The following is a 21717-nucleotide window of genomic DNA, read 5'->3' as shown; positions in this document are numbered from 1 at the left end:
AATTTCTACTTTGTACTTAAAGCCATGGAAGATATTCTCTCTCTATTTCTATCTTGCTTACAATTTTTATATAAATAATTCTATTTAATCAAAATGTGATAATTTCCTACTTTGGAATTGAGGTTGAATTGGATTTGGATTTGAGATATTTTATTATATATATTAATGTGTATGTTATGTGATTGAGCATGAAAATTCTGAACAAAAGAAGATGATTAGAGAAAAGAGCAAGCTTTGTTTATTTTTAGCATAGTATTGCACTAAACAAACCAACTATATTGGGACTAGCAATGATGAAAATTATATCTATAGCATAAGAAAAAATAAAAGTAAATTTTATTATATAACTTATTTTATATCTAATTTAAAAAACAGAAATAAATCTAACGCTCAAATGAAGAAAAAAATTATTATATATCTATCTAAAAAAACAAAAAATTGACATACCAGCATACATTAATACCATTTTTTCCCATTTTGTAGCCAAACTAAAATGGCCTCCAATACTGTGTTAACTACTTTGTATTATACTATTAAGTAAGAAGATCACTTAGCATTCTAACTTGCTTCTCAAGTACGCTTAATAATTTCTTGCATTTTGACATTTACAACTTATATTTTCAAGACGATAAAAAATTCAATATATATATATTATACTTCTCTATATAATAATATTATTATTATTTTAAATAATTAATATTGTTATAATATTTCCTACTTATAATGTTTACAAAATTTATAAATAAGTAATAAAAAAAATCGTGCGGAGCACGGTCAACAACTAGTAGCCCAAATGTCTCAAGCCTTAGTAGACTGTAGACCAGTAGAGGACGTGATTAATTCGGACAAAAGTAGAACTGTGGTGGACCACGGGCCCTAGTTTTTGCTAGTCGCTGGACTAGGATGGGCCTAGTGGGCTTTACACTCTTATTATAAAATTTTGGGTTTCGGTCCCGGTTTAGGTTTCAAAAAATGGAATGGATATGTAAATTTTTTTTTTTTTACTTTTGGCAAAAACACCATTTACATCAAGTTACAGTCAATTTGATCTTTACATTTTAGTAACAATCAATTTAATCCATGTTATTTTTAACTTACAATCAATTTAGTTTTTACTGTTAACTCATTAACAAAAAATGTTTATATGTCAAAATTTTAATGGGCCTACACCAAAAAAAAAAAAAAAAAAAAAAGCCACATCAACATTTAAAATTTTTTTTTTTTTTTTTTTTTTTTAAAGTAACCAAACATTTTCACCACTTAATCCAGATCCACCAGGCTACCACATCCTAATATTTTTTTTTTTAAAACTTGGAGGTTGGAACCTTCCCTATATGGTCACTTAATCATTTTTTTGTTTATGATAAATCTAATCTAGAGTTTGAACACGTCAAGATGAATTTCAAAAGAAATGGCACATTCACAAGCAGTCTGAAACTCTGTTACAGCAGGTTTTTTTTTTTTTTTTTTTTTTTTTTTTTTAAATCTCTGTTCGCTGCTCTGTCTGTCATGGTATGCATTTATTCACAAGGTTGCCAGATGAATTGACATTGATTATAACTCCTGTTTGACCCTAGGTATCTGCATCAGGTAGAGTGATGCAGCTTTTAGAGTACAGGGGCCAACCTGCACCGTCAGATTAAATTCTAATTTCATGTACATTGCTACATTAGTCATGAAATATCATTTTAAGGTTTAGAAGCTTATGCAATGCTTTAATGCTCTGGCAAGAGAGGAATCAGAGATTCAGAGAAATGAAAAGACACTCTTAAACCCAAGAAATGAATCTGCTTCCTTGGTTTCGCTAGTTGTTTCCATTGAGCAGCACTGTCTTTTGAATTCATTTGGAGAACACTGCTGCCTTTTAGATTCTCTTGGAGAGCATTGCTGTTTGCTGCTACTTTTCATGGAGCTCACTGGTTCTGCTAACTGCTCTCTATTCTTTAACATGGAAATATCAAATGACAGCATCTTAGTAGATGATGAATCAGCATTGGTGCTTGAAACTCTTGGAGGAAGATTCAGCAACCCATAGGAGCTTCCAAAATATATGTTGTGTTTGACCTCTGTGCTTTCCGAATCTGAAGTTCTTAGGACTTTATCTGGATTCATCTCTTTCAATATTTCAGAGGAAGCACTACTAGAGTCGGCCTGACTGTCAGAGAAATGTTCCTTTGTCCAGAGTAAAGACTCAAAATCCTTGGTCTTTGATTTATTGATAACAGGGAAATTCTTAGATTTTCTCCGTATATGATCAAATATTGATTCCTCAATTGAAGTTTTCAATGTGCTTTCCGCAGATTCTGGAGGAGGCCCGCCTTCGATCATGGTATCTAAGCTTCTGGCAGTAATGTGGTGATTTGGAGTCATACATTTGTAAGTACCAAGTCCATAGTCTTCTGCCTCTATGGTTTCTGAAGAAGGATTGACCACACTCTGTCGTGGAATCTTGTTTCTGTCTGTCTCTTCCAGAACTTCTACTTCACTTTGGAGTTCAAGCTGCTTCTCACGAGTTTGCTTTCTTGTGAAAATCAAGGTCTCTGATAATGGAGAACAGGCACTACTTGATGCAGCGAAGATAGGAAAGTTTTTGGATTTTTCACGTATGTGATCAAACACTGTTTTTTCAGTGATGATTTTGCAATCATCTTCTTTATCTTCAACATCAGGCTCACCTGCATTGATTTAGGGGTAGAAGTGGTAAGTGAAAGGGACTAAAAAATAACAAACCTTAAAAAATGTCTTGGATTATTTTTTGAGCTATACCTTCCCCCATCTCTTCATCTAGGAGGTTGAAAGTGGGCCTAGAACAGAACAACCAAACCAATTGATCTATCAAAACAAATTTTGAGGTCCCACTAAGGAGATTCAAAAATCAGATGACAAGATACTCACAAGGAATCATTTTTCCTTTCAGAGTTGACTGATCTGTTATGCTCTTTGGCTGGAGCTCGAGATGTAGGTTCATCATCATCTATGATGTATACTTCCTCAGGCAGAGGAAAAAAGGAAGGCTGCTTATTTCTCTTTTTATAATTCATGCTTAAATTGTTCTCTTTCATCAATAAAAGTTTTTGGCGGAGATCAATACCAACTACATGAATGATGATACAAAATGAACTCTTAGTCTGGAATCCAATGCCAGTATAAACAAACGCAAAATAAGTTAGACATATAATGGCTGAGGCCATACTGTACTCTTCAAAAATAAGATCAGCCTTAATAGTCAGCTTTCCTTGATGAGGATTTGACAGGAGAATTGCTGCACTATAGGGGCTGCAATGAAAACCAACTACCTCAGACAAAGAATATGGCACAGACAAACATGGGTAGTTGATTTAACTTCCAACAGAAATGGGGATGGTAGTTCTGACATAGAGCCAGAAGCCAAGCTGATTTTTCTATAGCTTTTTCTTTCTTCATGTTTACCAACATCAACAAGATTTAGTGTCATCATTATAATTTTAAATAATTATAGTTTCAATTAGCATTACAATAATTTACTAGTTTAGAAGATTCAAAATCCTTGAATTTTTTGTTATTTAAAAAATCTTAGTTCATGTTGAATATTGCTTTTCTAAGTCTCCATATCTCAAATCCTGGATCCCTGTAAATATGTACTATGATTTTAATAGTTTCATGCATTGTTGATACAGTATAGGAATGCTTCAAAATGTTTCTGAGTCATCAAACAAAGAAGGGAACCAAGGGTTTATATCTTCATACCTGGAGAACTCTTCCAGTCTGCTGCAACAATAAAGAGGGAGTTAAACACTATATAGATGACTGAGGATTGTATACAGTTCTAAGCATAATATCAAGAGATCACAACTGAAAACAACCAAATCTGTACAGGCAAAACCCCTCAATACTATGCTTGTGGTACTATCCTGATATCCCATTGTTGAATGTAAAGAAAAAAAAATATCACCTTATTTTCTCATGGAAGATAATCAAGTTCTCCTCTTCTGAACCAACAATCTGCAGAAATGAATTCATCATTAGCACATTTGTGTTGCAATACAATTGATACTTTGTGAATAAGTTTGGAACAAATTGCTGTATAAGATTCCAGATACCATACCATATCAGCATAATGTCTTTTTGTTGGTTGCACTGATTGTGTTAGCCTAGTCAATGTTAATACCAGCTTGGACTTTCCCTGCCTCTGGCACTCAATTTCCTCAACCTTCATGTCGACTTTTGGAGGTAGTGAATGTAAGGAATCCTTAATATGGTTTCCGAATGGATATTTTCGACCAGTGACTATCTCTATCCTCCTTGGATCAGCTTCAGCTAAAGTCTCAAATGAGTTAATTCCCATTGAATGCAGTGCCTACAAATAGCATTAGGATGATTTTTAACTAAACGAAGACTTTGAAATCATGTCATAGGATAAAATAATGAAGTCAATAAAGAAAACCTTGGCGGTCACCATTCCAATGCCAGGTAATTGTTTCAGCAAGTATGGACTATCATCCCAGAGTTTTTGATACAAGGATTTCGCTAAGAGTGTTGAATTCAAGGCTCCTTTATAATTCTTCTTGTAAATGAAATACTCTTTCATGCACTTCACAATTCTACTCCCATTTGAGCATATAGAATTCATGTCCTATGGCACAGACTCCAAAATTATAATTTCATATATAAATCCTAGGTGTATCTAAACACAACATAGTGGTATTGAAAATATGAGTAAATGAAAACCTGGCTCAGGGATAAATCATGAACTGAAGGATCACCAGTCAAGCAATCATTTGCCAAAATAAATATTTTTTCTTCTCTAGTTTGGATACGCTTTTTCCGTTTCCCCTTATCATCAAGGAGGTGAAAGCGAAGTCGGCCATCTTTGTCAATGTTTATGTCATTTAGAAGTTTCTTCTCATTGCGTCTGAGCTGTATCCCTTCATATTCCAGTAAATAACTATATCACTCCATGAAGTAAATTTTCAAGTACCAGAGGATACATAATCATTACATATATACATACAAGCAATTTCCTCAGCACGGCATATGATATGAAGTGCATCTTCTATAGTGCAGTTTACAGGGGTCTGCATAATGTGTTTCATTGTGTCAAATTTCAAATAGTACTTTGTCATCAACTTTCCAGGATCTGAAGACACAGAGAATAAGGAAAGGTTACGAGCTGCAGTTTGCAGGGGTCTGCATATTGATAGTACTTCATACTGTTTGTCATTCATAAAAACTGCAAAATACTGTTTTTGTTGATAATGATACCTAGTGACTTCAAGAGGAAACCATCTTCATCAGTCCAGATCATTTGATGTTGGGATAACTCATTAACTTTCTGGACACAAATCTCTGACATAAAAAAAACATTGATAATCAATGGAGAGAGGGGAAAATGATAGTTATACTAGTGAATGATAACAGTACCTTGCATATGCCTCTCTATACGGTCAATTGAAGTCCCTTTTTTAACTGCATAATTCTCAGGGTTCTGCTTATGCATTAAAAGTGTCAACAAAGTAACTAGATGGAAAAGTATATGATATCCTGAAAGGGATTTGTACAAGTACATGCCTTTTTCATTCTGACATACAAATATGAGCACTTCATCCATTCAATTGCTTTTGTAATATCAGAGACGGTCAGTTGAACTATCTCTGCAGTTAAGTGCTCTGTCACACATGGAAGCAATCTGAAGTGAAAAGACAACAAGAGTCATCTGATTAGAAGATGTGAAGTTTTTCAGAATATTCACTAAAGCCCAGGGGACCAAATCAATTATAAAATTTAATTGATAAACATACTGCGATTCCACCACTTCACATCCATTCAATAGATTCTCATACAAATGTACCTGATATCATATAAAATCAAAAAAGACTAGTTCAGAATGGACAGAAACTTTGATATCAAACAGAACTGATTCAGTTACTACAAAGAAATTTATAAACTAATAATTATAAAGCAATCTACTCACAGACATGTCAGGAAAAGGGAAGGAGAAAGATTTATCTTACTGTTTCTTTTCTTGTCATGATTATAACCATTCCTGTATCATCAAATGGTGGCCGGCCTGCCCTCCCGCACATCTGCAAGCCAAGAAAACTGACTAACTTTTAATGGCATATTACAATTAGCAATAACAAAGTACATGGAGAGTAAGTTTAGTAAAAACAAAGATGTGGGGGTTGTAAAACTTGATGGTCAACAGATACCAAAGATTGAGTGCCTTTGATATCTAAAATCAATAATTCATAAGGATGGATAGATCAAAGCGGATATGAATCATAGAATAAGAGCAGGGAATGAAGTGGAGAAAATGCATTAGAAGTATCGTCTAATTGTAGAATATCTATTAACTCTCCATTTGTTTTGACATTATAATTTTCTGGAAAAATGATTCCTTTTTTTCAAAAAGCATTTTCTATAAAACTATCTCATTTTCTTGTGTTTGATAGCAACCTTGCAAATAAGCTAGAAAACATGATTCTTTACTCATTTGTTTCACATGATGTGAGATAGAATTGTTTTAAGCAAAATTTTAATGGAAAACAACCTCTAAAAAATAAGTCTTGAGTTATCCGTTGACCAAATACAGTTTTCTATTTACTCTTCTTCTTTTTTTATGCTACCAAATATATGGAAATGCAAAAAACTATCTTCACATAAGGTTTTCCATCAAAACAAATGGAAACTAAATAAAAAGAAAAAAATTTATAAGACTACAATAAGACCAATTAAGCTCTATGGTACTAAATGTTGGGCTATTAAGAAGTAACATGTTTAGAAAACCATCTTCACATAAAGTTTTCTATTGAAATAAACGGAGTATAAATTTAAAGAAAAATATATATAAGACTACAATATGACTGGTTAAGCTCTATGGTACTAAATGTTGAGCTATTAAGAAGTAACCTGTTTATAATATAAGCATGGATAAAATAAGAATATTAAAATGAATAAATGGAAACAAAGAAAAGTATAGAATGAAAAAATTCTTTTAAAGATAAAAGTGGCTCCTATTAATGAAAAGATGAGTGAGGGTTGCTTGATATGGTTTGGTTGTGTGCAAAAGAGAGCGACTAATGCACCAATAAGAATTAATGGATTTATTCAAGTTGAGTGAACGAAAAGACATTGAGGAAGACACAAACTAACATTAGTGGAAGTATTGAAAAAAGACATTGTTGATGTTGTAGTGAAAAAGGACATATTAATAAGGAGGTAGCAGAGAGGGTGATTTTGCATTGGATAGAATGAGGGAGAAGAATACATGTGGTTGACCCCAATTAGTTTGCTAAGGATCCATAATAGACCCCACAGTTTTGGAATACTGTTGGCAATAACACCAATGAATGCAGAAAAGCATGTGGTCAGTATGAAAGTTGTATTTAATTTTCTTATTTTCTTCCTTTTTGGGCTAAATACAGTTAATATGAAGATGAAGGCAATATTTATGCCTGTACACAGCATGTGTCTGCTTATTGAGGATATTGCACCCTTTCTTATGTTATAATTGACAAGAATCCCTATTTGTAGAAACATCTCTTCCGAATAACATAGTACAACAAGTCTGACCATATATTGACCCTATAGTTTGCACTTGAAAATTAAAAATTTTCTGGTCATATTGACCAAATAACTTGGATTCACCATTAACATCGTGATTAGTCCATTGGCATAACAGGTTCAGGCTTTATTGTGCATTTTTTTGCAATGCAGTTACCAAATTATTTATTAAGTTCCTCTTAATGCAGCAGCTCCTAAAGCTATATCCATTTAGATGCCTTCTCTTGGTTTCAATTCCTTTCAAATATGACATTAATATATAAACAAGCAATAAAACTACTTAAAAGTGTACAATAATATAGCAGTTATGGTATTTCAATCTCAATTATTATATTTGGACATTTTCTCCAAAAGAGACTGATTTAATGCAATCATTTACTGAGAGGTGTTTAATGACTGGTGCCAAACCTGTAATATTGTGGATCGGTCATATTCCATGTAGAGACCTTTTTCCTTGTTGCTGGACAAATACAAGTTTTGACAAATTAAACAAGGAGGCATCTGGAATTTACTGCAAAGCTTACTTTGATTAAATAGTTCAACATACAAGTGCTGCGTTGATTTTATCACTACTGTGTGTGCTGGTAGGTTGATCCCATGGGCAAGAGTATTTGTAGTGCACAGAATTTGAATATCGCCCTTAAGAAAAAGACCTTCAATGAGATTGCGATCCTTCAAGCAAAGCCCACCATTGTGATAACCAACTGCAAAAATGAAATTTATTGAATCACAATGCACTAAAGATCAACTTGGGGAACAACTCAACATCTTGATCATAAGAATAATTCCAAGCTCAAAAGTATTCTATGGGAGAATAAGTTTGCTCTATACCACCAAAAATGATATAAGATTGCATTTGTTTATCACTGCATGATAGTGATGCTTCCCTTAGCCTTTCCTTCTGTTCATTGCTTTTAATGAATGGATTTGAATATCCAAAGGTCATTGCTATCTGAGAGAGGCATTGTGCTGCTTCTTGTGCTCCCTTTCTAGTTGAACAAAAAACCAGAGCAGATTTTCCCCTTGAAAATTGCATAAGAACATCTGCAAATCAGTTTTAAGCATCTTTAAAATTCATGATTCCTTTTTACGCGAGTTTTAAAAGCAGATGACCATACAGGAAAAATTAAAAAATAATAATAATCTATCAGAAAACTAGTGTAAATGTGTAATAGTCTCTGCTTACCAAAAATATAGTTTTGAAGGCGCTGGATAATTGAACAAATAAACACTATCAGAAATATGAGAAGTGGTTCATTAAATTATGACTTTGAATTTCATCTGTCCTAGTCAATAAATATTTTAGAACAGAGAAAAGAAAAACCTTCATTCAACAAAACACTCACCTTCTCAAATAGAAAGTCATTTTTGGCTGGGGTGTAGCCTGCAAGAAAGATGTGAAAACATATCAAAAACAACAAAAACTTTATTTCGGAGACAAATTTATGCTCCCGCACCTTTTTTTTTAATATATAGGTAAAATAATTTTATTGAAACAAGACTACCTTGTGAAAATAGTCACGAAGTAGCCTAAAGAATTACAAAATAAGAACTATCTACATAGGAATTGAATCTATGAAGGAATGAATAGAGTTACTATCTGTGCGACCTGACACAAAGGACCACTTATAAAACTACTGAAGAATGCTTGCAAGTTGATGTGCACTCCACATCTTCAAAGGTCCACTGATTTCTTTCCCTCCATATAGTCCACATCAAACAATATAATGGTCATATGCTCATACTATGCTAAGTGATCTTAGGCAAACGTTTGTTGTGCCCCCAAATTGTATATTTCATTCAATAGTAAAACTTATTTTGCAATATAAAGTTCAAGTTATAAATGCATACCAAAAACTTTAGTAGTCAACTTGACAGGCCTCATTTCTTCCCCAAACCTGTGAAAGCACAGAAAAGGTAAATTAGATAAACTGGATAGTGACGTTGAATTTATAAATTTTAGTCATCACTAATAGCAACTTACCTTTTAATTCCTTGGACAGGAACCAAAAGCCATTCAGCTGCAGTAGATTAATGCAGTGTTTAAATTGGTTAGCCACTTGTAAGTGTTTGAAGACAATAACATAACATGTAAACATTTTGAGTCTTTAACAGACATCAATATCATTGGCTGAAGATTTTACCAAGGTCCTCAACATTTGGAATCGTGGCAGACACAGCAAGGTAGCGGACATGAGCAAGAGGACTTGATCTCAGCTCTGGGTTGCGAGAAAGCATTTTTATTCTGCTAACTATTGCCTCCAAAGTGGCTCCACGTGGATCGTTTAATAGGTGAACTTCATCAATAAGTAGAAGTGCTATATCACTGAAAAAGCTCAAGCCACCGTCTTTTATGCGATAACGAGTCACAGCATCAAATTTCTATTTAACAAGAAAAAGAATCCCATTTAGTCATGCTCCTAAGATATCACCTTGAAACAAACCTAAACGAAGGAGGATTGATAAAATGCAGTCCATATTATCAGAAACTTGAAATATATAAATCTACACAATTTTCTTTTATAGAGATACACAACTACATACAAATGTTGACTCAAGACACTGATGTCTCAGGGCGGTGATAGTGCCAAATTATTTTTTGGTAATTATTGTGCATAATTCATATGTAAGCATTATGTATGGATTAAAAGTCTTGTGTGAGCATGTAAGATTGACACGCATACTCACCTCAGGAGTAGTTAGAACGATATCAGCATCTTGAATATTCTTTATGTTGTAAAATTCATTATCACCAGTCAACTCCAGGCAATTTATCCCCCATGATCCAAACTTCTCCTTCCAATCACGGAGCTTCTCTTGTACTAAGGCCTTAGATGGGGCTATATAGATCTTCATAGAACATGAAACAAGGCAGATGAAATTTAACATAAACATCAAGCTTAATATAATGCACTATATCAAAGAGCAGAGTTTGTCTTTTTAATTGCAGTCATCTAATTATAAGTTGGGTATCGGTGCCCATATCATAGTGAAACATACCATGAACTGGAAACATATTATCAAAGCAAAAGAAAAAGAATTTTAGTAAAGGTATCTACGATCATATTAGAAGTCCAAATCGATGAAATGCACTTTTTTGCATATTCTAAAGTACTAACAAAAACGTCTACCATGGCGTCTTGGTATAGGAGACTTACTGTTTTGAGGGTTCCCTTTATATGGATGAACCTCCCATCTTCAGAGATGAACTTTGAGAGAAGCCTCAAAATGCAAAGCTCAAAGAGCACCGTTTTACCACTTCCTGTTGGTGCTGAAATAACCATGTTTGCATCGGAATGGAAGCAAACAGGAAAGCATTCACTTTGCAGCGAATTGAAGTACCTTCATGCGTAAGAAAAAAACTAACATAACTACAACATACCTTCATGCGTAAGAAAAAAACTAACATAACTTCAACATACCTCAAAACATTAAGTGCAGGAAGCAGGAAGATAATAACATTATTGTTAAAGATATATCTGTAGTATTTGGTTTAAGTGGTTTATAAACCCTACTAAAGTTCATTGTAATCTGTCAGTGCTAATATCAAAGATGTAGCCGTCAAGGGCTTTATCCCCTGGACATAGGCTGAACTACCCAATTCCTGTCTTCCTTTTCTCTTTCTTTGCTTCCACTCTCACTAAAATTTTCTCAACAATATTTTATATTTCATTTTAATTTCCACAATTTTGAAGACTATAAAAGCAACAATTTTCAGATCACACACACTCACAGAGAGATCATTATGTCCACAATGCTGAATATACACGATTACACAACATTTACAAATGAAAAAAAAGGGAAATTTGGCTTGGTGGTTTAACACAAGGATCAAAGAAGTTGATAACATACAAGCTGAAAGAATAGCCTACCTTCAAAATTTTACATATCAAACTTTAGAAAAACTCAAAATTTACCTGAATTTAAAAGCTGAACGAAAATGTGCAGGCAAATCTAAAACGGACTTCAGTGTGTATGAATCCATGATCCTACATGAATATCAACATATAAATTATCAATCAATATATAAAAAGAAATACGACAATTCAATTGGAAAAAACGGCAGGCAGTTTTTAACATGTATAATACGACATGTCGCATTCCATATTGTGAAACAAAAATGACATGGCGTTCGAGCTTTGATCAGAAAATTTTACAATCACAGTCAGAAACAGAAATCTTCTCCTGACACACAAAATATCTTCACAATTTGATCAAATGAGTAGCAAAGTTTTTCAAAATTCACCGATTTTTTTTTTTTTTTTTTTGTGAAAATTTTCGTAAATCAGTAAATCCACTTAAACACTCAAAATCTGTAATAATTTGGTCAAATCTGACCAAAATTGTTTCAGAAACCTCTTTCTCCATGGAAATTTGAAACTCTATCCGAAGTGAATTCATGAATTCTCAAAATCTACGATCCAAAGCAAAAAAAATCGCAGCAATAGTAAGCCAATCCGAGATCAATAAAAATTAGCTCAGCTTCACCGATATTGTAAGGAAAATTTGAACTAAGATTGCTGATTATTCAAATTCAGAAACAATCTGATATAATTAATTTCGCATCACTGTGTGTGTGTGAGAGAGAGAGAGAGAGAGAGACCTGAGAGAGAGCGAGGAGTGAAAGCTGGCTCAAAATAGAGAGTATTGGAGAGAAAATGGTACAGAGGGAAAATGAAATGGAGTGGTATATATATAGGAAAAGGGAGTTTTTTTTTTTTTTTTTTTTTTTTTTTGGCGGGAAAAGAGATGCGGAATTACCGATTTACGCGATGAACTGTGTGAAACGGATAGTTGTGGTGGGGCCGAGTAGAAGAAAGTGGAATCTTCTTTTGTATCCTTCAACTTTTTTAGACCGGGGTGTCAAATGGGTGGGTTTGGGATGAACATAATTGGTTTAAATATATAAAATTTATTTACCCATTAAAACTCATTTAACTAATTGCGTCTGTTTCTAAAAAAAAAAAAAAACTAATTGCTTCTAATCCAAATCCAACCCAATCCAATTATTATGGGTAAACCCCAATCCATTCAATTATTCAATTATCAAAATTACCAAAATGTCATTAAAATGAAAACCCCAACACTTTTTTGGATTTCTTTTTCCTCTCTCTAGTCTCCATTCTTGGGATTAAAAAATTCCACATAAGCACATCCACATCAGCAATTATATTAAAAATCCAAATAAAAAAATATTTTCTTTTCTTTTCTATTTTCTCTCACTTTCTTGGCAACCAAACAGTGCAACAAATACAAAGAAATGTCATTTCAAGCTCAAAACTTTCCTGGAATTTCGAAAGCAACTGTCCTTGAAACAAATAGAAATTCTTTTGAACCAAAAAAAGAGAAAAATGAACACATCCTTATCAATTACTCCATTCTTAAATTACCCAAATATAAAATAAATAAATAAATTCAAACCCAATAATGGTGTTTGAGATATAATGTGAAAAATATCAAGTCAAAAAGTACGTGTTTGAGCAGTGCTCCGATGGAGATGACGGCAAGCCGAGTTTGGACTTGGCGATAAGCCTTCACGTTTTGGCGGCAATCTACTCAAGTTTAGGGCGGTTCGAGGAGGCGATTCCGGTTCTAGAGCGGGCCATTCAAGTTCTGGATCCTCCTAGAGGCGCCGATCACGCGCTCGTGGCGTTTTTTGGTCACATGCAACTCGGTGACATGTTTTCGATGCTTAGACAGGTGGATTGCTCAATCACTTGCTATGAAGAAGGGCATAAGATCCAAATCGAAGCCTTAGGCGACACCGATCCACGCGTCGGTGAAACTTGCAGGTTTGAATTTTCATGCTTTTAATTTGCTAAATGTAGATCGGATTGCTATAGAGAAATGTGTTTGCTGTGCCTCATTGTTCTCTATGAGAGCTAGAGAGAGAAAGAGAAAGAGCAAGCGAGAGGAGAGAGAGAAGTGTTTGGAGGCTGAGAAAATGAAGGAAAATGAAAACACTGAAATGTCTGAGGGTTTTTTTTTATGGAAAGGGCTGGGTTGAATTTGGATATATTGTTTTTGGGTTAAATGGGTCTCAATGGGTTTATGCCCATTTAACCCAACTAATAATTGGGTGGCTTTGGGTTCAATTAGAGTGGGTGGATTTGCGTGGGCAAATGGGTTTGAACTTACTTTGCCACCCTATTTATAAGTAACATATTTCCTCAAAAAGATAAATAGCTAGATAATTACACCAACCATCTAAAGGTAAGTACGGTAAAATTAAAAATAAAAAATAAAAACGTAAAATTGCAATTTGACAAAAATGTAAAATTGACTCTCTAACTTTCACTTTTTTCATTTCATTTTAATCCTCTAACTTTCAGTTTTGTCAATTCAGTCCTCTAACTTTCAATTTTTGTCAATGCAAGGCTCCGTTACAACTCAGTTAGTGCTGCTGTTAGAACTCCTAAAACGACGCTGTTTTGCATTTTTTTTTAATTCGGAATTAAAAGAAAATAAGAAAAATCTATAAAAAAAAATTTTAAAAAAAAAATTAAGGGGAACAACGTTGTCGTTGTTCTTCTCCTATATCAAAACAAAGACAATGAAGCCACCCACACGTACTCCAACTGGTTTTCACCCTGAAAACTTGTAATCTCAGAAACTTTCTGCAGAGAATAATCATATATACTAAAACATCACCCTACAAATTCTTGAAATTCTAGCATACTTCATGAAAGTTATTGGAAGACTATCATGATATCAAAAACCAAAACTCAGTTGGAAAAAAACACAACAATCCAAAACACAGATCTAGAGAGATGTATATATAGTCTCCTACTTGGTCTCTCTCTCTCAGTCCAACTCAATTTCTCTCTCAAACATACTCAGTCTCTCTCTCAAATTGTTTCCCTTATTTCTCTAAGTTAGGGATTTGGGTTGGAGTGATTTCTTTGTTTTGATACAGGGGAAGGGGAACGACAACATCATTCCCCTTAATGGTTTTTTTTTTTTTTTTCCAGATTTTTCTTATTTTCTTTTTATTCCAAATTTTTAAAATAAAAATAAAAACAAAAACATGCAAAACAGTGTTGTTTCAGGAGTTCTACCAGCAGCCACTAATTGAGTTGTAATGGAGCCCTACATTGACAAAAATTGAAAGTTAGAGGACTGAATCGACAAAACTGAAAGTTAGAGAACTAAAATAAAAAAATGTGAAAGTTAGAGGGTCAATTTTGCATTTTTGCTTTGCAATTTTTATAATCTCGCCAATTTTTTAAAAGGGAATAGTCTTAGTAACTGTTGAAGTCATGAAGACGCTAAGAGCCTCTTGTAGAAGTTATTAAAAATTGCAATTTATATAAAAATAAAGTTTGGCAACAAACTTAATTGTAGTTTAAGGCTACAACTAAGTTTAGGAATAACTTATTTAGTTGAAACAAAACTTTTTGCTAAAAGTGTAGGAAAAAAAAAGTTAAAAATTAATTGAATAGTAAAGTAAGACTCATAAATAGTACTAAAAAGTGCAATAAGACTCATAAATAGTACCAAACAGAAGCTAAAAACTCAAATAAGCTGAAACAAATAAGCAAATCCCAAACACTATTAATATCTTTTTATTTGATTTGAATTTTGAAAAATCCAATATTAGATTACATTTTCTTTTTATATCTATTATGTTTGCAAAATTTCCAGAATATCAATGATCAATAGCAATATCATCAATCAAATGTTTAAATTTCAAATTTTTGTAATCTAAAATTATGTATAAAAAATAAGTTTATAGATCGAATAGTGAATAAAATCCGATTGACATAACATTTTACATGTGTGTTAAAAACATAAAGAGTATACAATCTTTCAGTTTGATTTTCAATTTTCAATTTTCAAAATATATACAATTTTTATATAGGGCGGGAAGTAACTATGGCTTGGACCTAACCAATGACCTATACTTTTTGCATCCAAACCTAACTGTAGGTAATCAGGTTCCTAGCATAATTGTGCCCCCAATGTTTGAGAAAAGAAAAACCTAGCACTTCAGATTTAAAAAATTGGGGCTTTTCTCACGCCCAACAATGTAACTCCTCAATAAGCCTCGAGCAATCTTCCAGTGCCTCGTTTGATTCCTCGATTTCCTGGCAATTAAAAAGAACATAAGAATTGGAACAAAATACTAACCAACCTAAGCATATGCATATAGTGCAACTATGTACAATTACAACATAAAGACCAACTCCAAATCCAATAATGAAAAATGGGAGGGAGGGAGGTTGAGTGCATGAAAGTGTGAATGAACGCAAATGTACTTGCCTCAGCACATCAAGCAAGCTTGGACACTGATATGCTAATGATAGGTGGGGTCGCACCATGCACAAAGCAAGAAGTGTACGAGACTACCTCACAAATAAAGGAATTTAACTCTCAAATCACCACACACGGACGTATGCATAATCTTCCAATACCTCAACATCAACACAATCACAAATTCACAATCCATACCAATAACATTATCATGCTTCGAGGGTCACAAAACTAACCTCTCATCAGTTAACCATATATTGTTTCAGGAATAGGATAGCAAAACCAAGTGAGAATCAGTTCAAGATACTAATTAATGTGATTGGAATGGATACTAGATAGTTAACCTCCCATCCAAGGTTTGGTGTAAGTCAAGACAAACTTCAATAAGAACTCCTTTAAAAAAAATGAAAAGACAGAAATTAATAAAAACCCCCACCAAAAAAGAAAGCCAAGATTGAAACATTTGAATAATAATATGACCAACATATTTTATCTACCCACCACTTATAAACAACCACAATCTAGATTTTCCAGCAAATTATTTGTTTCAATAAATAGTATTCTTGCTCTTTTCCCCCTATGTTATCAGAAGTATGCCCACTACAAGCACACACATATAGACATTTCAAATACATCAACATCAACAAAAGATTGCTCACTAATTGTAATATTACCTTGCTTAAAGTGTGCAGAGAGTCAAGGTCACAAAGCCGATGCACATTTTAAAAAGCAAGGGACAACTAAAGGATAAAACCATAAGAGAAACAAGTCGCACAGAAGAGGTTATTAAGCATAAGCATACAATCAACAAGGAGAGCGTGAATCATACCATGCCAGAGAAGGATTCCAAAATCCAACATATAAAAGGAGCACGAAATAAAGCATATGAATAATTAAGAGGGGATGAATGTTAAGTAGGCTTACAAGTTACAGGAGATAGGCGCCGATGCAGTCAGAGACAATTTTGTATTTGGATGGCTTTGACTTGTATATAGAGAGATGAGTATTGAGGATTTTGAAGTGAATGAATTTGCAATGATTTGCTATAGTGTCAGTTACATCGGCGTCATCATAGCCGTCTAGATCATATGTAACCCACCTTTCCCACAAGTCAAGATAAATACTCCGTCGATTAACTCTTGAAACTTGAAAAGTGGCAACAAAGATATGCAACTCCTCAAACTCAGCCATAACAATAGCCATAACAACACAGATAATCCCGTCCCCTAGATGAACAAAATTAGGACGGCAATAGGCAAATTCAAGAGGGATGTCAACAGGTATAGGAACAGATTGACAATGACCATAAGCATAATGCAGGAAGTAGGCACGCAAGTAGTTGTCGAGTTGATCATGGCCAATGATGGCCTTATGTCCACATGCACTTAATTTTATCATTAGACCCATGCTTGCAAATGGAAATGGATTCATACCAAAGTATAAACAGTGAATCCATTTTTTGGTGGGTATGTTGAAGTGTATCCCACACTAAAAGGACCATAAACAGAGATCTTAGAGTTCATCACTACATAATCGAAGCAAGCATGAGCATAGTCGTGCCATGGGGCAAAATAGCGAGTTTGATTACGGTTGAAAAATGGAGGGGGAGGGAGAGGTGACCACCGTTGGGTGGATGGGTCATATACCTCAAAAGTAGGGCTGGGCAACTCCTCAAAGGGCTCAAGGGGAATGCCAACGAGGGCATAGAGCCTGCCCTCAATTTCCACCAATAGGGGGTCAGATTTGCCAGCGCTTAGACGTTTCAGAGCAAATTGTTTTTCCTATTGTTGTTCTTCTTCATCTTCTTCTTCTTCTTGTTTATGTTCTGGAATTCTAGCTTGGGATCCAAAGCTGGGTTGGTTTCCAAGGTGAAAATCCAAGTGCTATATTTAGAACTCATGTCAGGAAAGATTAATAAGCCACCGGCGAGAATAATTTTGGAGCCCATAACACAGCAATTCATAACGTCAGGGAGACCATTCCCACAAGAGTTGCGAATTTATTCTATTTCAATTCTGAATATGAATTGCATCCTTCTTGTTCCTTGGAACTGGAACTTGGACTGGCACTAGAACTAGAATTAGAACTGGAGATGGTTGGGTATGAAATTGGGGTTAATGTTAAAGTGGGTAAGCTGCAAAGGGTGACACTGTCATTGTCGCTGAAGCTGCCACAGCCTTTGAATTTTGATTTAGATATGTATTCAAATGGTAGAAGTTGGCTCAATTTGATAGAATAGATTATGTACGAAGGGTAGCCTTTGCAAACAGAGACACGTGTACAGAGACTTGCTACCATCTACTTCCTCTCATGGCAGTCCAAGTCCGGACAAATCCACCGCCATAGCCATGGCCAAACCCTAACAATTCATACAAAAAATACAATAACTCCGATTACACTTGTACATAAGAAATTAAACCCTAATAAGATACACACAAAAATTTTCTATAAATCCGATTAGAAAGATGCTCAATCAGATGAAATTTAACACAAAACCATATATATATATATATATATCATTCTCAGCACCGTTGCATTTCGTAACACATACCCTAAGCAACCCTATACCTCTCATGCCCTACACGCCCTCTCTTAACTTAAACCGGGCCTTACAGTTCGGTTTTGGGAATTCACTTTACGTCTAGGTGGTGCCAATGATGGTAAGAAGGGAACACAACAAAGGAGTATCAAAGTTTCGGGTAGACACAGATAGAAAGACGAAGAACACAACAACACTATCACCGGCCAGAAAAGAGATGGCTCTGATACCACAAAGGGACACAGCGCTGAAGGTGGAAGCACAGTATAATATATTGAAAGTAAAATAAACAAAATAGAACCAGCCAAGAAGGCAGTATCAAAGTAATTTAAAACAATAGTAAGGCGGTAGAACCAGCCAAGCAGTATATATCAAAATAATTTAAAGTATAGAACCGTCCAAAAAGGCGTTTAAAACAATAGTAAGGCGGTAGAACTAGCCAAGCAGTATATATCAAAAAAATTTAAAGTATAGAACCGTCCAAGAAGGTGATAGCAACAAATGTATTAAACACAAAGCTGAAAATATTTGTTATTGAAAATAGAACAGCTTGGCTGGTTCTACCGCCTTACTATTATTTTAAATTACTTTGATTATATCTGCAATACCACCTTCTTGGCTGGTTCTACTTTGCTTTCAATATATTATACAGTGCTTCTGCCTTCAGTGCTGTGTCCCTTCCCTCTTTGTGGTATCAGAGCCATTCTTTTTTGGCCGGTGGTAGTGTTGTTGTGTTCTTTGTCTTTATGTCTGTGTCTACCTGAAACTTTGATACTCCTTTGTTGTGTTCCTTTTTTACCGTCGTTGGCACCACCCTAGACGTAAAGTGAATTCCCATAACCGAACTATAAGGCCCGTTTGAGCCAAGAGAGGGCGTGTAGGGCATGAGAGGTATAGGGTTGCTTAGGGTATGTGTTACAAAATGCAACAGTGTTGAGAAAAACATGATAATTGAGTGTTAAACCTAGGATAGTATGGATAGATTGTGGAGATCCAACTCCTCCATCAGCACTAGGACTAGTTGTCCTCCTGATATTGTAAATGAAAAAGACCACACTGTTGAAGAACATGAGCTCCCTGATTTCTAGAAATAGAATATTCCTAAAGTTGATACTAAAACTATTTACAAAACTAGTTGGGCTAAAACTACTTTTCATCCCACTTACAAAGTCAAAACTATTGAACAAACATTTCTATTTCTAAAACTCATGAAAAATGTTGTTTGTTTTCTAAAAGAAATATTAATGAATTTATTGTTAAAAAATTCAGTTATTTGCATCTTGGTATGGTTCAAGTTGTTGTTAAACCACTTACTAGAAAATGAATAAATGCTTCTGTTCTCATGTGTTTAAGAGATGCAAGATTTAAGAACTTTAAAGATAGTATTCTTGGTATGATTATTGCTTCTTTGTATGATGGTCCTGTATATTTCAACTATTATCCTAACATTACTCTTGCTTTGGATGATCCTAATATTGTTAAAGCTTTAACACTAAATATTGCTTCATTTGGTTATCACATGGAAGAAGGTAGTAAGCCTTTTGCTTTGATTTATCGTATTTATTATAGACTTTTGGGTACTCAATTGAATCCTGGTGCTAAGATTAATAGAGAACCCTCTAGTAAAACCATGTTAATCCAATGTTCAACCCCTGATGCTAAATTTCAAGTTCCAAAAATGATTCAATGGCAAGATGTTAAGCTTCCCACTAAATGGTTGTTGGAACAAGAATCCCCTCTTGCTAAACCTCCTAGGAACGGTTCTCCAATGATTTTCTGAAGAATGAAGATGATTTAGCAGAAATTATTTACTAATTACCCCCTCAAACTCAACTATAAATGGAACTCTCCACTAATACTTCAACGGGGGCCAACAACACCAATAGACAGACCAAGAGAGAAGAACTCTCTCAAAAACTTCTCTATTTCCCTCTCTCTAATTTCCTTTAAGCTCTTAGTGAGGTTTTGAGCCTCTGAGTTCTTAGTTTCAAGCTTAGAAACTAAGTTCTTTAGCCCCTAGCTCATAAATACCCCTCACACCTCTACTTTTAAGCTCTTATCCATCCCCAGCAGAAAGCCCCAGCAGAAAGCCCCAGCAGCTTCACTAAATACTCACTCTCACTCGCTATTCACACTACCCAAAAATAACCCTCACTACTCACTACATATACTATATCCATAAGCATGCCTTGAAGGTATAATGATCTTGCTGCACTAGCTAGAATCTCTCTCTCCCTTCATCTCACGCCAAGTTTCCTCATTATTTGTTGTAATGGAACCCATGGTATTTGTTAATTCATTTACTATTGAAGGTTATGATGTAATCGTTACTATAGAGTTTTTCCTTCATGTTATTGTATTAGAGGACTCTTCTTCATTGGAACCAACAGATGATGATTTTGAAGATGCAGATACTTTCCTTAATCTATAAAACAATTAACGGCTGGAAGTTCATTCTGTTCTATCTCATCTTACCGCTGAAATACTTTATCGCCAGAATATTTACTGCTAGAATATTTTACTACTGGGCTATCTTTTTTTTTTGTAGTATGCTTTTTATTGTGCTGACGTGTTTGCTGTAGGAAGTGTTTTTTTGGGCCACCCCATAATCCTTGTCAGTCCCATCCTAGGTCCAAGCATAAAATAAGGCGAATTCTTCAAATCTTCACCGATAGCCTTTGGGCCATGCTTCAAGCCCATTGAAGAGTTTCAGTCTAGGCCCCCAACCCAATATAAATCTCATTTGTCGAAAGGAAGATTTTTCCGCCCCCGACAGTCTTTTAATGTGCTCTTCAATCACTTAACTATTATTGCCTTAGATATCAAATTAGTTTGAATTCAAATATTCAAGTTTCTTAGGAACGACCATAAAATTAAATAAGTCATCAATTGTTTTGTTCTTTCCTAATCAACTTCGAAATTCAAATTCAACTATTTTCAATATATTAGGCAATATGATCTATTGATTGTCAACTATTTTGGAATTAAAACCCTTAAGCCTTTTAGGAAAGATTTGTAATTAATACCTCATTAATTATTTGTCTTTTCCTTAATTTACTTTTAGGTTTAAATTCAAAATTCTCACCGAAAAGGAAAAAGAGCATTTTTAGGTTTCTGACCAGAGAACGCATATGCATTCACATGGGTGCATACACATCTATACACACATGTACGCACTCTTTGTAAGCCTTTTTAAAATCAGCTTACAAAGTGTGCTTACGCATCTAAAAAGAAGCTTGTGCGCTCTTTGTAAGCCTTCTAAAAATTAGGCTTAAAAAATGGATCCTAGGCTTGAGAATGGATTTTGGGCTTAGGCTTGGTTTCTTGGGTTATATTTTGGGCTCTGTTAAGCCATTGGGCTCTACACACGGCACTGAACATTT

The 21717-nt window shown here is 34.5% G+C and overlaps 1 protein-coding gene across 5 annotated transcripts; it reads right to left on the bottom strand.

The window, feature by feature from the left end:
- Window positions 1-1492: 1492 nt before the first annotated feature.
- Window positions 1493-12232, bottom strand: LOC115976618 (DExH-box ATP-dependent RNA helicase DExH17). Of its 5 annotated transcripts, none has more exons than XM_031098033.1 (27): window positions 12146-12232; window positions 11460-11531; window positions 10701-10884; window positions 10231-10392; window positions 9687-9924; window positions 9527-9563; window positions 9394-9440; window positions 8889-8926; window positions 8729-8750; window positions 8374-8586; window positions 8090-8246; window positions 7951-8002; window positions 5991-6062; window positions 5778-5827; window positions 5548-5665; window positions 5401-5464; window positions 5242-5325; window positions 4991-5116; window positions 4708-4904; window positions 4424-4612; window positions 4085-4336; window positions 3932-3981; window positions 3727-3747; window positions 3194-3276; window positions 2896-3094; window positions 2767-2804; window positions 1493-2675 (listed from the first exon to the last, which is right to left on the bottom strand). In XM_031098033.1, exons 2-27 carry the CDS (start codon window positions 11525-11527, stop codon window positions 1747-1749), a joined length of 3690 nt encoding a protein of 1229 aa, XP_030953893.1. In that variant the 5' UTR covers window positions 11528-11531; window positions 12146-12232; the 3' UTR covers window positions 1493-1746. The 5 variants fall into 5 exon arrangements, with proteins under 5 accessions (XP_030953893.1, XP_030953894.1, XP_030953890.1 ...); XM_031098034.1 differs by having other exon boundaries at window positions 3727-3744; XM_031098030.1 differs by having other exon boundaries at window positions 2896-3276.
- Between the last annotated feature and the right edge of the window lie 9485 nt (window positions 12233-21717).

This window comes from Quercus lobata, chromosome 2 (assembly GCF_001633185.2).
Source record: "Quercus lobata isolate SW786 chromosome 2, ValleyOak3.0 Primary Assembly, whole genome shotgun sequence".
Taxonomy (NCBI): domain Eukaryota; kingdom Viridiplantae; phylum Streptophyta; class Magnoliopsida; order Fagales; family Fagaceae; genus Quercus; species Quercus lobata.
This window is presented reverse-complemented; position numbering and strand designations above follow the sequence as displayed.

What these genes read in the sequence shown, in the direction of transcription:
- LOC115976618 (XM_031098030.1), bottom strand. Translation starts at nt 11,527, where the DNA reads ATGGATTCATACACACTGAAGTCCGTTTTAGATTTGCCTGCACATTTT. An exon ending in GTTGACTACTAAAGTTTTTG is followed by an intron (nt 8,927 to 9,393) that starts GTATGCATTTAT and finishes TCTTTCTTGCAG; the next exon opens with GCTACACCCCAGCCAAAAAT. An exon ending in TTGGAATGGTGACCGCCAAG is followed by an intron (nt 4,337 to 4,423) that starts GTTTTCTTTATT and finishes TGCTATTTGTAG; the next exon opens with GCACTGCATTCAATGGGAAT.